Source organism: Pan paniscus, chromosome 10 (genome assembly GCF_029289425.2).
Source record: "Pan paniscus chromosome 10, NHGRI_mPanPan1-v2.0_pri, whole genome shotgun sequence".
In the NCBI taxonomy this organism is placed as follows: domain Eukaryota; kingdom Metazoa; phylum Chordata; class Mammalia; order Primates; family Hominidae; genus Pan; species Pan paniscus.
Window position 1 is genome coordinate 36,706,869 of NC_073259.2, and position 14,383 is coordinate 36,721,251.

Below are 14,383 nucleotides of genomic sequence, written 5' to 3' on the forward strand. Positions count from 1 at the left end.
AATTTTTTGTAGAGACGGGGTGGGGGGGTCTCACCATGTTGCCCAGGCTGGTCTCGAACTCCTGGTCTCCTATCGCCTCAGCCTCCCAAAGTGCTGAGATTACAAGCATGAGCCACTGCGCCGGGTTTCATGATTTCTTTCACTACTTTTATGATTTCACCTTTAATATTAAAATATTTAATACATTTGGAATTTTGGTGTAAGAAGGGTAGAGATTCCACTTTCCCCCCAGCTGATTAGTCATTTGTTTGTATAAAATTCATTCATTCAATAATCCACCACACACACACACACACATATTTTCGTTATGTTCTATATTTCTTGTTATATCTTTTTTTCCTATTGAATCTTGATGCATCTTTTATTAGAACCATGGAGCCACAGAACTCCGATTCTCGGCAATGTGAGGTATCAGGCTATGACCTAAGGCTTGCAAGCAGAACTACCGCCAATCTGGCCTCTCTGGGGTTCCCTTCCTCCTGCAAGGTTGCACCAAGCGGCAGTTCGGGGAAATAGGGCCTTCAATTACCCAGTGTGTATCTCTTGAGTGTCTGTTAAATAATGGGGGGCAGGGCGGGGAGGAGGGGGAGAGGGAGGCTGTGCCTCATTCTTTGTTAGCCAGGCAGAGCGTTTATTTTCCAGGGGTTGTTTCCTTTATCTTCACCCTAACATTCAAACTTGACTTGAGTTTTAGCGCGCTTCCGCCCTACCTCCTCCCAAAGCCCTTATTTGCCCATCCTTGCCTACAAGCTCGGAACGAGCAGGCAACGGAATGGATGTCGTGGGAGCAGGCGGTTGAGATGCCAGTGTTTGGAGGCTAAGGACTGGGGGCTGTGAGCGAGGACCTTCCCGCGTTTGCTCCGCGCCCCCGCAGTTTCCTCCGCGCCCACTAGAAGGCGCCGGGGCGCTCGCATTCCCCGCGCGGAGCCGAAGCAGCCGCAACGAGCCGGGAGCTGAGCCGCGCTGCGCTGCGGTGCGAAGAGCCGGGCGGCGGCCAGAGCCCTCCCCGCGCTGCCAGTGGGACGCGGAGCCAGGGATCCCCGGCTTTGCCCCGGGGCTGGGGTGCAACAGACTCTTAACTTGGTCGTCGCGCCCCGCCAACCGCCCCCGGGCAGGAAACGCCCAGAACCACCACCGCGCCGCGCTCCACAAAAGCCCCGGGAGTTCCAAGACGGGAGGGATCGGGCGCGCTCCAGAGGCAGGAGGGTCCCCCACACCCTCAGGCTCATGCCCAGCTCCCCCATCGGGCAGCCCCCAGCCCCATGAGGACCCTCAGGCCGGGGCGAGAGCCCGGCACAGCCCGGACCGAAATTTTGCCGCTGCCTTAGAGCGTTAGACAGGTCAGTGCCCGGGGGTGGGGGGCGGGTGGGATTGGTTGGTGAGGGGAGGAGGAGGAGGCGGGAGGAGGCGCGCTTCCCGGTCCACCCTGTCCCCCGCGCCGCTTCCCGAGGCCACTCATCGGGTCACCTCCGCCGGGGGCGCCCGCCAGCACGGGCGTGATTCTGCATTTTTTCCTGACAGGCTAGGTGTGGAGCCGCCCTCCGCAGCCCACCCCGGCCCAGGCGATGCTCGGACTGAGGAGTCGGGGGCGCGCCGGCCAGGGCGGGCGGCGGGCTTGGGGACTGCCACTGCCCTGATAGAGCGGGGCTTTTCCGCTCACGCACGGCCGCGTCGAAACCGCGGCATCCAAATGTCTTCAGCATTAAGATGCCAGGCCTCGGGTGTGAGAGGAAACCGAGATGCAGGAGAGGGCAAGAAGAAAGGAGGCCGGGAGACCCTGGGGCCTGGGAAGTGAGGGGAGGGGTACCGGGAAAACCGCGGCTGGCAGTGCAAACCCTAGCGCGATGTGTGGAGTGGAGAGCGCTCTTGGGAGCCGGCAGGAGCCTCTGAGGACGCGGGGGCCAAGGGCCCCATCCCTTGCCCTCCCTTCTTCCCTCCCTTTCTCACTCCCCACCCTACCCCCACCTAGGATGTGGCTGGGCCGCCGGGCCCTGTGCGCTCTGGTCCTTCTGCTCGCCTGCGCCTCGCTGGGGCTCCTGTACGCGAGCACCCGGGACGCGCCCGGCCTCCGGGTACCTCTTGCGCCGTGGGCGCCCCCGCAAAGCCCCCGCAGGCCCGAGCTGCCAGATCTTGCTCCTGAGCCCCGCTACGCACACATCCCGGTCAGGATCAAGGAGCAAGTAGTGGGGTGAGTGCCGACCGCGGCGGCGCAGCGCAGCGCTCGCTGGGGGTGGTCTGGGGGCTTTTGTTTCCTCCACTGCTGGGCTCAGATGCCTGCATTCTCCTAACGGGCTGTGTGGAGTGAAGTGGGAGGTGGAAGTGGGAGGCTGCTGAGGCTTGGGCTGGGGAAAATCTGTTCTCCCTGAACCTTGCCATGGGGATAAGGATGGGGATGGGCGTGGGAGGTTGTGCAGTCAAGGGAGGGCCCTGAAAGACTCCCTGAGGTCCTGATTCAGGTATGAGAAGAGGCTCCAGGTGGGGTCCTGGTTGGTGGGTAGGCAGCTCCTGAAATCCTGGTGATTGGCCCTATCCTACAACTCTAAAATCCAGATTTAGGGGATGGGTCATCCGATCCTTGGTCCCCCTCCCGAGGACTATTTGAAGGGCAGCATTTAAGGGGACAGAGCCTAGACAGACAGAATTGCAGGGCCAAGGTGTGGGGTGCTGTGTCAGTGTTTATGGGATGAATGGAGCTGTGTAGCTGGGCTCTGATGACCCTCACTACCTACCCCCTTCAGGCTGCTGGCTTGGAACAACTGCAGTTGTGAGTCCAGTGGGGGGGGCCTCCCCCTCCCCTTCCAGAAACAAGTCCGAGCTATTGACCTCACCAAGGCCTTTGACCCTGCAGAGCTGAGGGCTGCCTCTGCCACAAGAGAGCAGGAGTTCCAGGCCTTTCTGTCGAGGTACCAGCTTGAAAGAAGCGCATGACTCCACAGGGGGAGAGCAGTGATTGTGCCGGGAGGGAGAGACCCTCTCCCCCCGACTCTGCTCTGTCCTCTCCTTCCTCCACTGCCAGGAGCCAGTCCCCAGCTGACCAGCTGCTCATAGCCCCTGCCAACTCCCCGCTCCAGTACCCCCTACAGGGTGTGGAAGTTCAGCCCCTCAGGAGCATCTTGGTGCCAGGTAGGGAGGAGGGTCCCAGAGGATGACCTCAGCCACAGTGGGGGTGGCAGAGCCCAAGGTTGGGTGGGGAAGAATGGGAGATGATTGGAATGGGAGGTGGGAACCTCTGATGAATGGGGGACTTAAGCTCAAAAGGGGGCTTAGGAGGTGGGAAGTGAGGACAGAAGGGACTCTAGGAATTTCAGAAGACTGTAACTGGGGAGTTTTGGGGGAAATAATCTATTCTTTGCTGACTAACCATTGGTTAAGTGGTGGTCAGGGCAGGCCATAGGGCAAGCTTTGATGGGACGGGCTCAAAAATCAGTCACTGTAGGCTATGTTATACAGTGTGCCCTGCTGAGGCCTCAATAAGAAGAATAGGTGGAAAGTTCTCTATTGTGTGTGGTGACAGCAGGGAGAGAAAATGAGAAAGAATTCAGGGCTGCCTATGTGATTCTGATCCCCCCACTCCTTTCTCCTAGGGCTGAGCCTTCAGGCAGCTTCTGGTCAGGAGGTATACCAGGTGAGAGAAAACAAGATGGTAAGGAGGCCAAGTAGGCATCAAGAATGCTGGGAGGGAGGCAGGGCTACTAAGGGAAGGATGGGCGAATCAGGGAGGCAAGAAGTGGGTCTGGGGCCTAACCCTGCACTCTCCAATCCCCTCCTAGGTGAACCTGACTGCCTCCCTAGGCACCTGGGACGTGGCAGGGGAAGTGACTGGAGTTACTCTCACTGGAGAGGGTCAGGCAGATCTCACCCTTGTCAGCCCAGGGCTGGACCAACTCAACAGGCAACTACAACTGGTCACTTACAGCAGCCGAAGCTACCAGACCAACACAGCAGACACAGGTGCGAGGCCTGGGTGGAGAGAGGGGCAGGCTGGGCAAACAGAGAAGAACCAGAAAGGCTGGAGTGGGCAAATGGCAGAGGGCATGGGAGGCATCTGGGCTATGGCCAGAGCTGTCCAGCCACACAATGGGTGCTTCAACTGGACCAGCAGGGCCAGAGGGAGAAAGGGGGCCTTTGTTCATCTGGGGCTGGAGCAGGCCAGAGGGAAACCCGAGCCTTGGGTGTGTCTCCCCTTTAGGCCAACTGTGGGGGGCCCCAGGAAGAGACTTGTCTAAGGAGTTAGAAGACTATATTCCCAACCCACCCCTTACTAGAGGGCAAAGGTCTTTACTTTCCTGAGATCCCATTTCTCTTCCAGCAAAAGAGGCCTAAAAGCCCTCTTTGCTTCTCCCCAAAGCTGGTTTGTTGCACTAAGTTTGCTTCGACCTTAAGGCCTTTGCACTTTCTATTTTCTCAGCCTGGAATGCTCTTCCCCAGATTTTTGCAGACTGGCTTCTTCTTGTCATTTAGATCTCAGTTCAAATGCCTCCTCTTCACTATCACATTACTTGTTTGTCTTATTTTCCACTCAATACTTACCAGTATCTGAATTTTTTAATTTACTTAGCCTGGCACCAGACTGACTAGGTTGCTATCAGTTTTGTTGCTTAATAGTTGTGTAAATGTGGCAAGTTACTTTTCTGTGTCTCAGCTTTTTTTTCTGTTGTAGGAATCTACTTAATAGGGCTATCATGAGGATAAAATGAGTGCATATATTTAAGGTAATTTTTTAACGGGTCTGGCACATAGTAAGTGCTCAATAAAGGTTAGCTTTTACTTAAAATTTTCTTTGTTGTTTTTTCTCCTACCCATTAGAATGTAAGTTCCATGAAGGTAAGAACCTTCTGTTCTTGTCCACCAAGGCCTAGAAAGGTGGGACACAGAGTAGGCACTTAAATATTGATTGGCTGAAAACAGAATGTTATCCCACCCTTCAGGGTCAAATGCCATGTCCTTTCTTCCCAGTCCGGTTCTCCACCGAGGGACATGAGGCTGCTTTCACTATCCGCATAAGACACCCGCCCAACCCTCGGCTGTACCCACCTGGGTCTCTACCCCAGGGAGGTGAGGCTGGTAGGGGCAGGGACATATTAGAACCAGCCTTGGTGGGGAGCAAGTTGGGAGAGGGCAGTCCGGGGAGGGGATATCTACCTGTTCCCCTCTCCCAACCCTCCTTGTCTGCACCCAACCCTGTGCCCCCAATCTCAGCCCAGTACAACATCAGTGCTCTAGTCACGATTGCCACCAAGACCTTCCTCCGTTATGATCGGCTACGGGCTCTCATCACCAGTATCCGCCGCTTCTACCCAACGGTTACCGTGGTCATCGCTGACGACAGCGACAAGCCAGAGCGCGTTAGTGGCCCCTACGTGGAACACTATCTCATGCCCTTCGGCAAGGTGTGCAGCTAGCAGGCTGAACGGCAGGCCAGAGGACTCCCGCAGGGGGTGTGCCCTCAATCTGCAGCCTCCAGGGTAGTGATTCGAGGACCACCTGCCTCAGAATCATGGGGTGCCTGTTAAGCATGAGGATTCCTGGAATGTAAGCTTCGTGGGAGCAGGAAATTCTCTCTGAATTCTTAGAATGGTGCTTAGTGCCTAATGGCATTCAATAAAATAGCTGATGAATGAATAAATAAATGCACACGGAAATTAAACGGATTCTAAGACCACTGACTTGGAACCTCTGTGGGGATCTGCATTTCTTTTACCTAGCTCCTGGCCTTTCGAAAGCACTCAAAAGTCTGGAGAAGAATACAAGCTGAGAAGGGTCGGGGGAGAGAAAGAAAGGTGGCAGAGGGCCATGTCCTATTTCTGCAGCCTCCCCAACCACACACACCTTTCTGCCAGGGCTGGTTCGCAGGCCGGAACCTGGCCGTGTCCCAAGTAACCACCAAGTACGTGCTGTGGGTGGACGACGACTTCGTCTTCACGGCGCGGACGCGGCTGGAGAGGCTTGTGGACGTGCTGGAGCGGACGCCGCTGGACCTGGTAGGGCAGGGGCTGCAGGATGTGGGGGTGGAGAAGGGCCTTGAACAGGCTAAGGCCACAGCGGGGGCCCTGCGGCCAGGAACGGCCAGCCCTAGGACAAAGAGAGAACCACGAAGTGGGGCCTGGGAACTGTCTGGGTCCTGCAGGGGTGAAGCGGAAGAGGATGGGGCAGGGGTACCCCCGAAGGCACCGGAGCGCAGACCTTGACTCCTTCGGGTCCCCTATCCCAGGCCCGCCTGGAGGCAACCTCCCTCTCCCTGCAGGTGGGGGGCGCGGTGCGCGAGATCTCCGGCTTTGCCACCACTTATCGGCAGCTGCTGAGCGTGGAGCCCGGCGCCCCAGGCCTCGGGAACTGCCTCCGGCAAAGGCGCGGCTTCCACCACGAGCTCGTCGGCTTCCCGGGCTGCGTGGTCACCGACGGCGTGGTTAACTTCTTCCTGGCGCGGACTGACAAGGTGCGCGAGGTCGGTTTCGACCCCCGCCTCAGCCGCGTGGCTCATCTGGGTGAGTGGCACCCCCTCCCGGTCGACCCTGGCAGGAGCCCCACGGGGAGCTGGCGCACGGTCACGCGCCTCTCCTCCTAGGCTGCACCCGCGCCCAGCCGCCACCGGGAACCCTAGAACAGTTCTGCAGTGATTTACCAAGACCTGCACCTGGGCGAGAGACAGCTCCCACCCTCTCCCAGCCCCGCATACTCTTTTTTTTTTTTATAAATATATATATATTTTGTTATACTTTAAGTTCTAGGGTACATGTGCACAACGTGCAGGTTTGTTACATGTGTATACATGTGCCATGTTGAATCTCCATTCCCAGCACAGCCGCTGGGCTCCCATAAGCTTCCCCATCACTGTTCCCGCCACCCCTACTCTACTCCCAGGGCTTCCCCTAGTTCAGACCACAGTCGGTGCAACCCATCTGGCGTTTATTTAACCTCTGGGAATAGGGGTAGGTTTTTCGATTTTCAAAGCACAAGTATATTGACTCCATTTACACAAGAGTAAGACTGAGACCCAGGGAGTTGATTTACATGCTCAGGGTCCTTAGAAACAAGCCTTTGCACACACACTTTCCACACCCTAAATTTGAGAGTTCTCCCTTACCAGTCGGCCTTCTGCACCCTCAGGATCCCTCACTGTGTACTCCCCTCCACCCCCAGAATTCTTCTTGGATGGGCTTGGTTCCCTTCGGGTTGGCTCCTGCTCCGACGTCGTGGTGGATCATGCATCCAAACTGAAGCTGCCTTGGACATCAAGGGATGCCGGGGCAGAGACTTACGCCCGGTACCGTTACCCAGGATCACTGGACGAGAGCCAGATGGCCAAACACCGGCTGCTCTTCTTCAAACACCGTCTGCAGTGCATGACCTCCCAGTGATGGCCCGCTGGGGATTTCTGACTGTCAGGCTGGGCCTGCCTCCTTGTCCCTGCCAGGAATTTCCAACAAACCCCACCACCCTGTGAGCACTCTACTGGCTGTCCCTGAGCCTCTAGTTCCTCACTCTTCCTTTTCAGAACCTGATGCCCAGTAGGGGTTGTCCTGGTGACACCCCTCCTTTTTCCAGTGCCCAGAGGCCTGGTGGAGCCATAACCTCTCCCACAGCCAGTGCCAAGTCCTCCCCCTGCCCATTCTCATGGGGCAGGAAATGGGGGGATCACTTTCCAAGTGCCAAAGAGCCCAGAGGGACTCTAAGAACCTAAGGTGGAAACACTGTCCTCTCATCTTGGGACCGAGGGGGTGGGGAAGTTCCCCAACACATAATCCCAAGACTGTGCCCCTCATCCGCATCTTCAGATCCAGTACTCTGTGTACCTGCTCCAGCCCCACCCCCACAGAGAGAACTTGTGGCTCTGGGGCTGGGGTGAGGGCTGGTGGTTGGTGAAAGCCATTCTTAGTTGTGTCTCTGCAATGCTGTGGGCACAAAAGAAGGGGCACCAGAGTCCCTGTGCAAACACCTAGACTCACTTCATGGATTCCAAAGCTCTCAGCTTCATTTTATTAGTTACGTTAGGTAAGGGGGTTCAAGGGTCATGGTCCTCATCACACACATGTCATCAGGGCCCTCTGCACTCCACATGATGAGGTCAGACCCACACGGTGCAAATCTTTGGGTCAGTGAGCTCCTGGAGAAGAGAGGAGACATGTCAGGAATAGATTAGGCACCCCTCTTCCTTAATGAAATGTGGCAGTCCTCTCAGGGGTACCCCACCTACTTAGGGATCTGAGTTCTTCAGTTCCTCACCCATAGCTCAGCCCGGGCTCCCTGATTTGGTCTTCAATCTACTATTCATTCTGTCCCCACCCTTTTCTTCTTGATCTTCCTCAGACCCTTTCCCAAACCCCTCTCCCTGGGTCTCCAGCCACTTACCCCTGCCTCACTTGCCGCAGCCCAGTGCCTCCCAGCTCCCACTCCTGGTGCTACTGCCCCTTACCAGGCTCCCCAGGGCATAAGCAGCTGCATCCTGCACACTCACAAACAGCTGATCTGGGGTCACCCTGTCCAGGAGTCCTGCCCGGGTCAGTGTCCCCTGCACCAAGGCTACGTGGGGAGGGTGTCAGACTCTGAGACCCTAAGTCCACACCGGGTCCTTTTCCCTCCCGCAGGTGTCCAGTCATTGCCCAGGCACTGGGCCCCGCTCTTCTCCACACATCTCACCATTACACTGAGCCAGGAGGAGGCGGATCCTAGCATCTCGACATCGGCTGGCCAGCTGCAGGGATGGGGCAAAGGGGTTAAGTCCCAGATCAGAGGGTATGAGTGAGATGCTAAGGGGTTTCTCCTCAACCTACCCTCTCCCTCACCTGCACCACTTCTCTGGCCCCAGCAGCATCTGCAAAGGTGACACCACTGAAGTCTAGGACCACCACCCTGACAGGCTCAGCAACTAGAATGGGAGAAGACAGGAGTACCCAGGTGTCACCATGCAACATGCCCAAATCTTCCTTCTTGTCACCCCATCTCACCTGCAACCATTGGGCCATCTGGCTTTGAAGTCTCCTATAAGTAAAGAAGGGCAGTCACCACTCCCGAAACACAGCATGAACATGCACCCCTTGAGCACAAGGATCCCCCTCAGAACACCCACCTGCCTCCCACTCCCTGAGGATCCACATCCCTCCTAAACCAAGCTCCTTCACCTTTTCTCCTTCTCCGAGCCCCAGGTGCCACTCCAGGTTGCGGCGAAACTGCCCACGGGTCCCAAAGTACAGTGGTGTTGGATAGCTCAGGATGCAGAGCCCCGGGACCTGGAGGAGCTAAGAGGTCAAAGGATCAGAGAAATGTCTGGGGCTAATCTTCCCTTCCGTCTTTGGCTGCAGCCCACCCACCTTGGGGCTTCCTCTGAGTGGTCTGTAGAGCTCTGTCCCCTCAGCCTGTCCAAGTGCCAGGCACTACACCCTAGGGAAGAAGGTGGGGCCAGATTTCCAGCTTAGCCTGGCCTGGCTGGAGAGTCACCCCAAGCACCTCATTCTCTTCCCCTGCCCCGACCTCAACTCCACTCATCTCTATGCCCACCTCCGGGTGCGGCAGACCACAGTCATCATGGAGAAGACCACACCCACAGCCAGGCCCAAATCCACACTCAGGGTCACTACAGCCACCCAGGTGACCATCCACAGAGCCTGCAGGATAGGGATAGGGGTGGATTGCCCAAAAGAAAAGCCAGGCCATCACTGCTGGGTAAAGAGATCCAGGGCAGTGACTACCAAGGCAAGTGATGGGGAGAGATGACCCAGGAAGTAGAAAACATGACAGAAGGAAACAACAGGGTTGATTCAATGGGACACACACCAAATGTAATGACCCGCACCAGTTGGGAAGTTACAAATATTCAGGTCAAAGGGGTTCAAACCCCATCCTTTCCCTTGCCTGTGAGTAAAGCATACTAGGAGTTATGTTTGCTGGGGGAGTGGGTGGGTTGCAGAACTTAAGACCAGGACAATTAGGTTTGGTTCAGGGCAGAGGCTGGGGATGCTAACAAGATGAGAGGGGGCAATCTGGGGGTAATGGCATTTCTCACAAAGTCCACTCGGCTGATGTGCCATAGTTGTGGAAGTTCCTGCATCTGGCAGAACACCTGGCGCATGCTGGAGATGTTGATGCAAGCCAGGACAGCCTTGAGGCAGAGGAGGTGGGCTGACTACCTCGATGTCCTGGAATACAGCTACCCCTCCCAGCCATGCTCATGCCTCCTCTGCTCCTTACCTTGGGCAGATAGTAAAAGAAGGGCCCCAGCCACAGCAGCACCGACAGGACCACTGTGCAGGAGAAGAGGCCTGCCAGCTAGAGAAAAGGAGGAACAGGAGCAAAAAAGGAAGAGAGCCTCCCACCCCCACATGAGAGCTGGTCTTCCTGCCCACTCTGCCTAATCTTCCTCGGAAGTCTCCCTTCTCCCAAATCTCCTTCCACACAACCCCCTTCTTAATATTCTGCCATTCACATCTAACCCTCCCGCTCCCCCCAATTAATTAAATGCCCATTATTCACCAGTCTCCTTGTAGATGTCCGTTGTTCAAGTTCCCCAGTTTTGCAGCCCACCTCCACCTTAAAAGCCACTGTTGGGTTACCCTATAAGCAGGGTATATGTGTTTAGGGCACCAGCAAAGTAAGGGAAACCAAAAATATTAGGGGGAGACTTTGATATGTGATATTCCTTTTAAAAGACAATGTCATTGTGTGAAAAAAATAAGAATTTTATCTCAAGTTTATTTTATAGTTTTGTGTTTTTATTTTGAACCACACCTGGGGCACCATAAACTTTTTCAGTGCTTAGAGCCTACAAAGGTCTTACTGGAACATTGTTATCTTCCATCTCTCCTATCTATAATTCCATCCCCTCAGTCACCCTTTCTCACAGATCCCCAGTCTTCTCTATATAGGTGCCACCTGGGTATCTAGCCATCTTCCACCTGTTTCTCCACCACCGCCACCTTGCCTGGATGGCCCATCCTTTCTCCTCATCCAAGGATGCCCTCTTACCTGTGTTTTCCCACCAGCATCCACCAGTAGATTGGTGGTGGCCAGTGTAGCCGAGTTGGAAAAGCAAGAGAAGAGGGAGGAGATGAGGTTGGAGGCACCATGTGCCAGGAGCTCCTGGAGGGATACAGTGAGATGAAGTGGGAGAGACAAAGGCATGGTGGGAAGTCAAATGAGAGGGTTGGGATCCACAGTCAGAGTCCCACCTGGTTGGAGTCAATAGTGTAGCTATACTTGTCTGCATAGATGGAGGCCAGGGAGGCAGACACCGCAAAAGTAACCAGTGCAATGGGCAGCGAGTCAGCCAGAATCCTGGGCAGCTCAGCCAGGTTGGGGAGGAGGGGTTGGGGAAATCTGGAGAGGGAGGGATCCATGGTGAGGAGGGGTTAGGTGCTTCAGTGAGATAAGGAAGGCAGAGAAAATGGGGGGTGGAGATAAGAGGGAGTGTTGGGTGGGAGAGGTGGGAGAAGAGAAAGCTGGCATCTTTTCATTCTCTTACCCTCCAGGCAACAGCCCCACTATCTGGACTTGGTATCTTGTGTCCACAGAAGAGGTGAAGCAGAGCACGGAGGCCAGAAGCACCTGAAAAAGAGAGCAAAATGAAGGCATGGGAAGAGATGGGGTCCCTGGCAGAAGCTAGAAGGGGCTGACCATGAGAGAGGACCATAATGCAGGCCTAGCTGGTTGCAGGAGCCCAGCACCTGGGGGAGCGGGGATGTGTTTGGGATGAGGGCCTGACAACTGATTTGTAGTGTAGAGCTGGGAAAGAGGGATGACATATGCCTGAGGCCACAGAGCCTGGAGCCGTGGAAGTAAGAGGACGCTTCTGTGAAGGATGGTGGATATGAAGAGATGCCACTGAGCCTTCCAAAGAGGGAAGCTGGACGATATCTAGTGATATACTGGCATCTGTGGAGACGCGGAACGTTTATTTAGTTGGGGAGAGAGAGAAATGTCGGTGGAGGGTGGAGAGGGAGATGCACTGTGAATTACAGGGAAGGACCCTGGTGAGGACAGATGTCAGAGAAGGTGCTGTGACCAGCAAGACCTCAAGGGAGCGCTGTAGGATGGCAGAAGAAACTCCAAGAGGTCTAGGGGGTGCTCCGTGAGAGACGTAGGACAGTGTCGAGGGGGGCTGTGGAAGGTCAAAGCGTCCTTCTGCAGGAGGCCAAGGAAAGTGTGAGCCGGCCCTCTGTTCCGTGGCCTCTCTGCACTCCACCAGGGGGCGGCAGCGGCCAGTTCCCACAGGACGGCAGGGTCTGCGCGGGCAGGGGGCCGGCGCGCACGGCCATCCTCACCAAGACGACTTCCCCCGGGATCGGCGTGGGTAGCCAGCCGGTCTCGGAATCTCACGTTCAATTCCTTGACCGGCACGAGCAGCGCCAGGCTGAGCACGGAGATGGTCAGTTCGGCCGGACTGCTCCAAGGCAGCGCAGTCAGCAAGGAGGCCAGCGTCTGAGGGCAGGGGCGATGAGCAGAGGGCCCCGTGCCAGGGTTCATGCGCCCCGGCGCGGGACCCCCAGAGCGAGGCCTTCTCTACCCAGTGCCACCAGGGCTTACACCTCCTCAGCGCCCTCGTTCAGCCACGTGGCTCCAACCTCCTTTCCTGCTCCCTTGTCACATACTACCCCTCCACCCTCCGTCCTTCCTCCCTTTTCGAGTTTCCCTATTCACGGGACCTCTAGAAGCCCCTTCTCCTTTCTTCTTCCACCCCCACCTTGAAGAGAGAGAAGCAGCCGATCTGGCGCGAGAGGGACAACCCCAAGAGGCTCGGCAGCTGGGACAAGAGCACGTGCAGCGCGGCCCCGCTGGTCAGCGCCTTGACCACAGGCTCGGACAAAAAGGTGGACAAGACGCCGAGCTGCAGCACGAACATCCCCAGCTGTGGGGGAGAAGACGCGCTGTCACCATCTAGAGGAGGAGCAAACCAACCCCGCGCACCTCCGCCCTCCCGAACCCAAGCCGAAAGCTGGTCCCTCCCTCTTCCCCGGCCCAATTTCCCTGGCCCCTCAGCAGGGATCCCCCCGGGTTCCTCCCCGGGTCCTCTCTCACCATCAACGCCCCGCTCCCGAAGGCCACGGCCGCGGCTACCCCAACCCGCTAAGCGTCCGGCTGCTCCTTCTGGATTCCGCTCAGATTCCCCACGAGGGGTTCCGGCACCAGCCGCTCGACGGCCGAGCCTGTCATGAGGCTGAGTATGGCGAAAGTTCCTGCCGCCGGGGGACAAATGCAGACATCACCAGCTGTGCAGCCCTGGGCAGGGCAGCAGCTCAGGGTCCATGCCTTGGGTCCGAGATCCTGCTGCCAGACTCGGCTCTCCAAGAAGGCTGCTGCCCGGTCAAGACTGTGGGGCGCGAAGAGCTGCGCTAGCCGGCAAAAACTGCTCCCTCCTGCAGATTCTCTGCCTACTGCGTGCCCCTTTGGGGGACCATGCACCTATTCTTCCCCTTCCAAGTCCCTGAGATGTTCATTTTAACCAAATTTCATAGGGGAAAAAAGTTCAGGTAAACTCCCACCTCTTTGCACCCACTCTAGCAAGAATTGCCTAGGTCAGTTTCCTGGCAGGGTTGGGCAAGGAGGGAGGTGAAGGTAGGAGAGGTGAAGATGAAATTAGGAAGAAGGGAAATAACAGCCCTTGTCCATTTTCATCCCATAGGGAAGAAGTGTCATTGGAAGTCCCTGGTCACTCACCTGTGGACAGGTGTCTCCCAGTACCTAGCAAGCTGTAGATGAGGACGGGGAAGAAAGAAGTGTAGAGTCTAAACACCGGGGGCACGGAGGCCAGGAGAGCAAAAGCCATGCCTGGGATAGAAGTGGATGGAAAGGTGTGCTGTGGGGAGGGGGCCTTGTCCAACCTCCAGGACTTAAATGCACTTCCCAGACTCTTAGGAGCTGACATCAAGGATGCTAAATCAAGCCTCATCAGGGAACTGAGGGGTTAATGGGCCTCAGTGAGAGGTCATGGAGCAGACAAGGTCAGGGACGCTGTGGCCAAGTCCTGGGGGCCAGGCGTTGTGCCTCTCTCCAGTTCTCTGAGCCAGAACCTGTCTAAGGCTTCTCGCAGGATTGCGCAGATGAGGGGAGGTGGGGGTGGGGATCTGATGGAGCTCCACAGTCCTTACCTCAAACTTGGCCTCAGATCCCTCTCTCCCACCCTCGACGGCAGGAACCCACCATCTGCTCCCGGATTCCCAGCTCCCTAAGCCTCCTCCCGGAAGCCCTCTAGAGCTTGTGCTCCCGACAGGCTGCTGTTAGGGCCTCTCACCCTGGGGCACGTGCACGATGCCCACGGTCACTCCGGCCACCGCATCTCCGAGCAGCCAGGCCCGCCGGCGGTAATGGGGCAGCCAGTGCAGCGCGGGCAGCCGAGCCAGCAGCAGGCGCCACGCCCCCGTCCCGGAACAAGCGCGAGCCCGCAGCCTCCACA

General features: G+C 56.7%; 1 protein-coding gene and 1 pseudogene across 7 annotated transcripts; one reads left to right on the plus strand and one right to left on the minus strand.

The window, feature by feature from the left end:
* The first annotated feature begins 927 nt into the window (after positions 1-927).
* B4GALNT1 (beta-1,4-N-acetyl-galactosaminyltransferase 1) lies at positions 928-10,688 on the plus strand. 6 transcript variants are annotated; one of them, XR_010108820.1, is made up of 12 exons: positions 1,202-1,340; positions 1,522-2,188; positions 2,739-2,903; positions 3,017-3,123; positions 3,585-3,625; positions 3,771-3,951; positions 4,957-5,055; positions 5,200-5,390; positions 5,706-5,981; positions 6,212-6,485; positions 7,141-7,440; positions 8,586-8,721. XR_010108820.1 is itself a non-coding variant. In XM_063593035.1 (11 exons), the coding sequence occupies exons 2-11, from the start codon at positions 1,740-1,742 to the stop codon at positions 7,356-7,358; spliced, it is 1,968 nt and encodes a 655-aa protein (XP_063449105.1). In that variant the 5' UTR covers positions 928-1,340; positions 1,522-1,739; the 3' UTR covers positions 7,359-10,688. The 6 variants fall into 6 exon arrangements, 5 of the variants coding, with proteins under 5 accessions (XP_063449105.1, XP_008976735.1, XP_014202621.1 ...); XM_063593035.1 differs by having other exon boundaries at positions 928-1,340; positions 6,245-6,485; positions 7,141-10,688; XM_008978487.6 differs by having other exon boundaries at positions 929-1,340; positions 5,841-5,981; positions 7,141-10,688.
* SLC26A10P (Solute carrier family 26 member 10) lies at positions 8,297-14,144 on the minus strand (annotated as a pseudogene). The gene is made up of 14 exons (XR_010108821.1): positions 13,648-14,144; positions 13,009-13,166; positions 12,674-12,838; positions 12,255-12,411; positions 11,456-11,538; positions 11,163-11,310; positions 10,960-11,073; positions 10,186-10,263; positions 10,001-10,096; positions 9,120-9,236; positions 8,946-8,979; positions 8,772-8,866; positions 8,638-8,692; positions 8,297-8,520 (listed from the first exon to the last, which is right to left on the minus strand). The product of XR_010108821.1 is annotated as a Solute carrier family 26 member 10 (transcript).
* Positions 14,145-14,383: the final 239 nt, after the last annotated feature.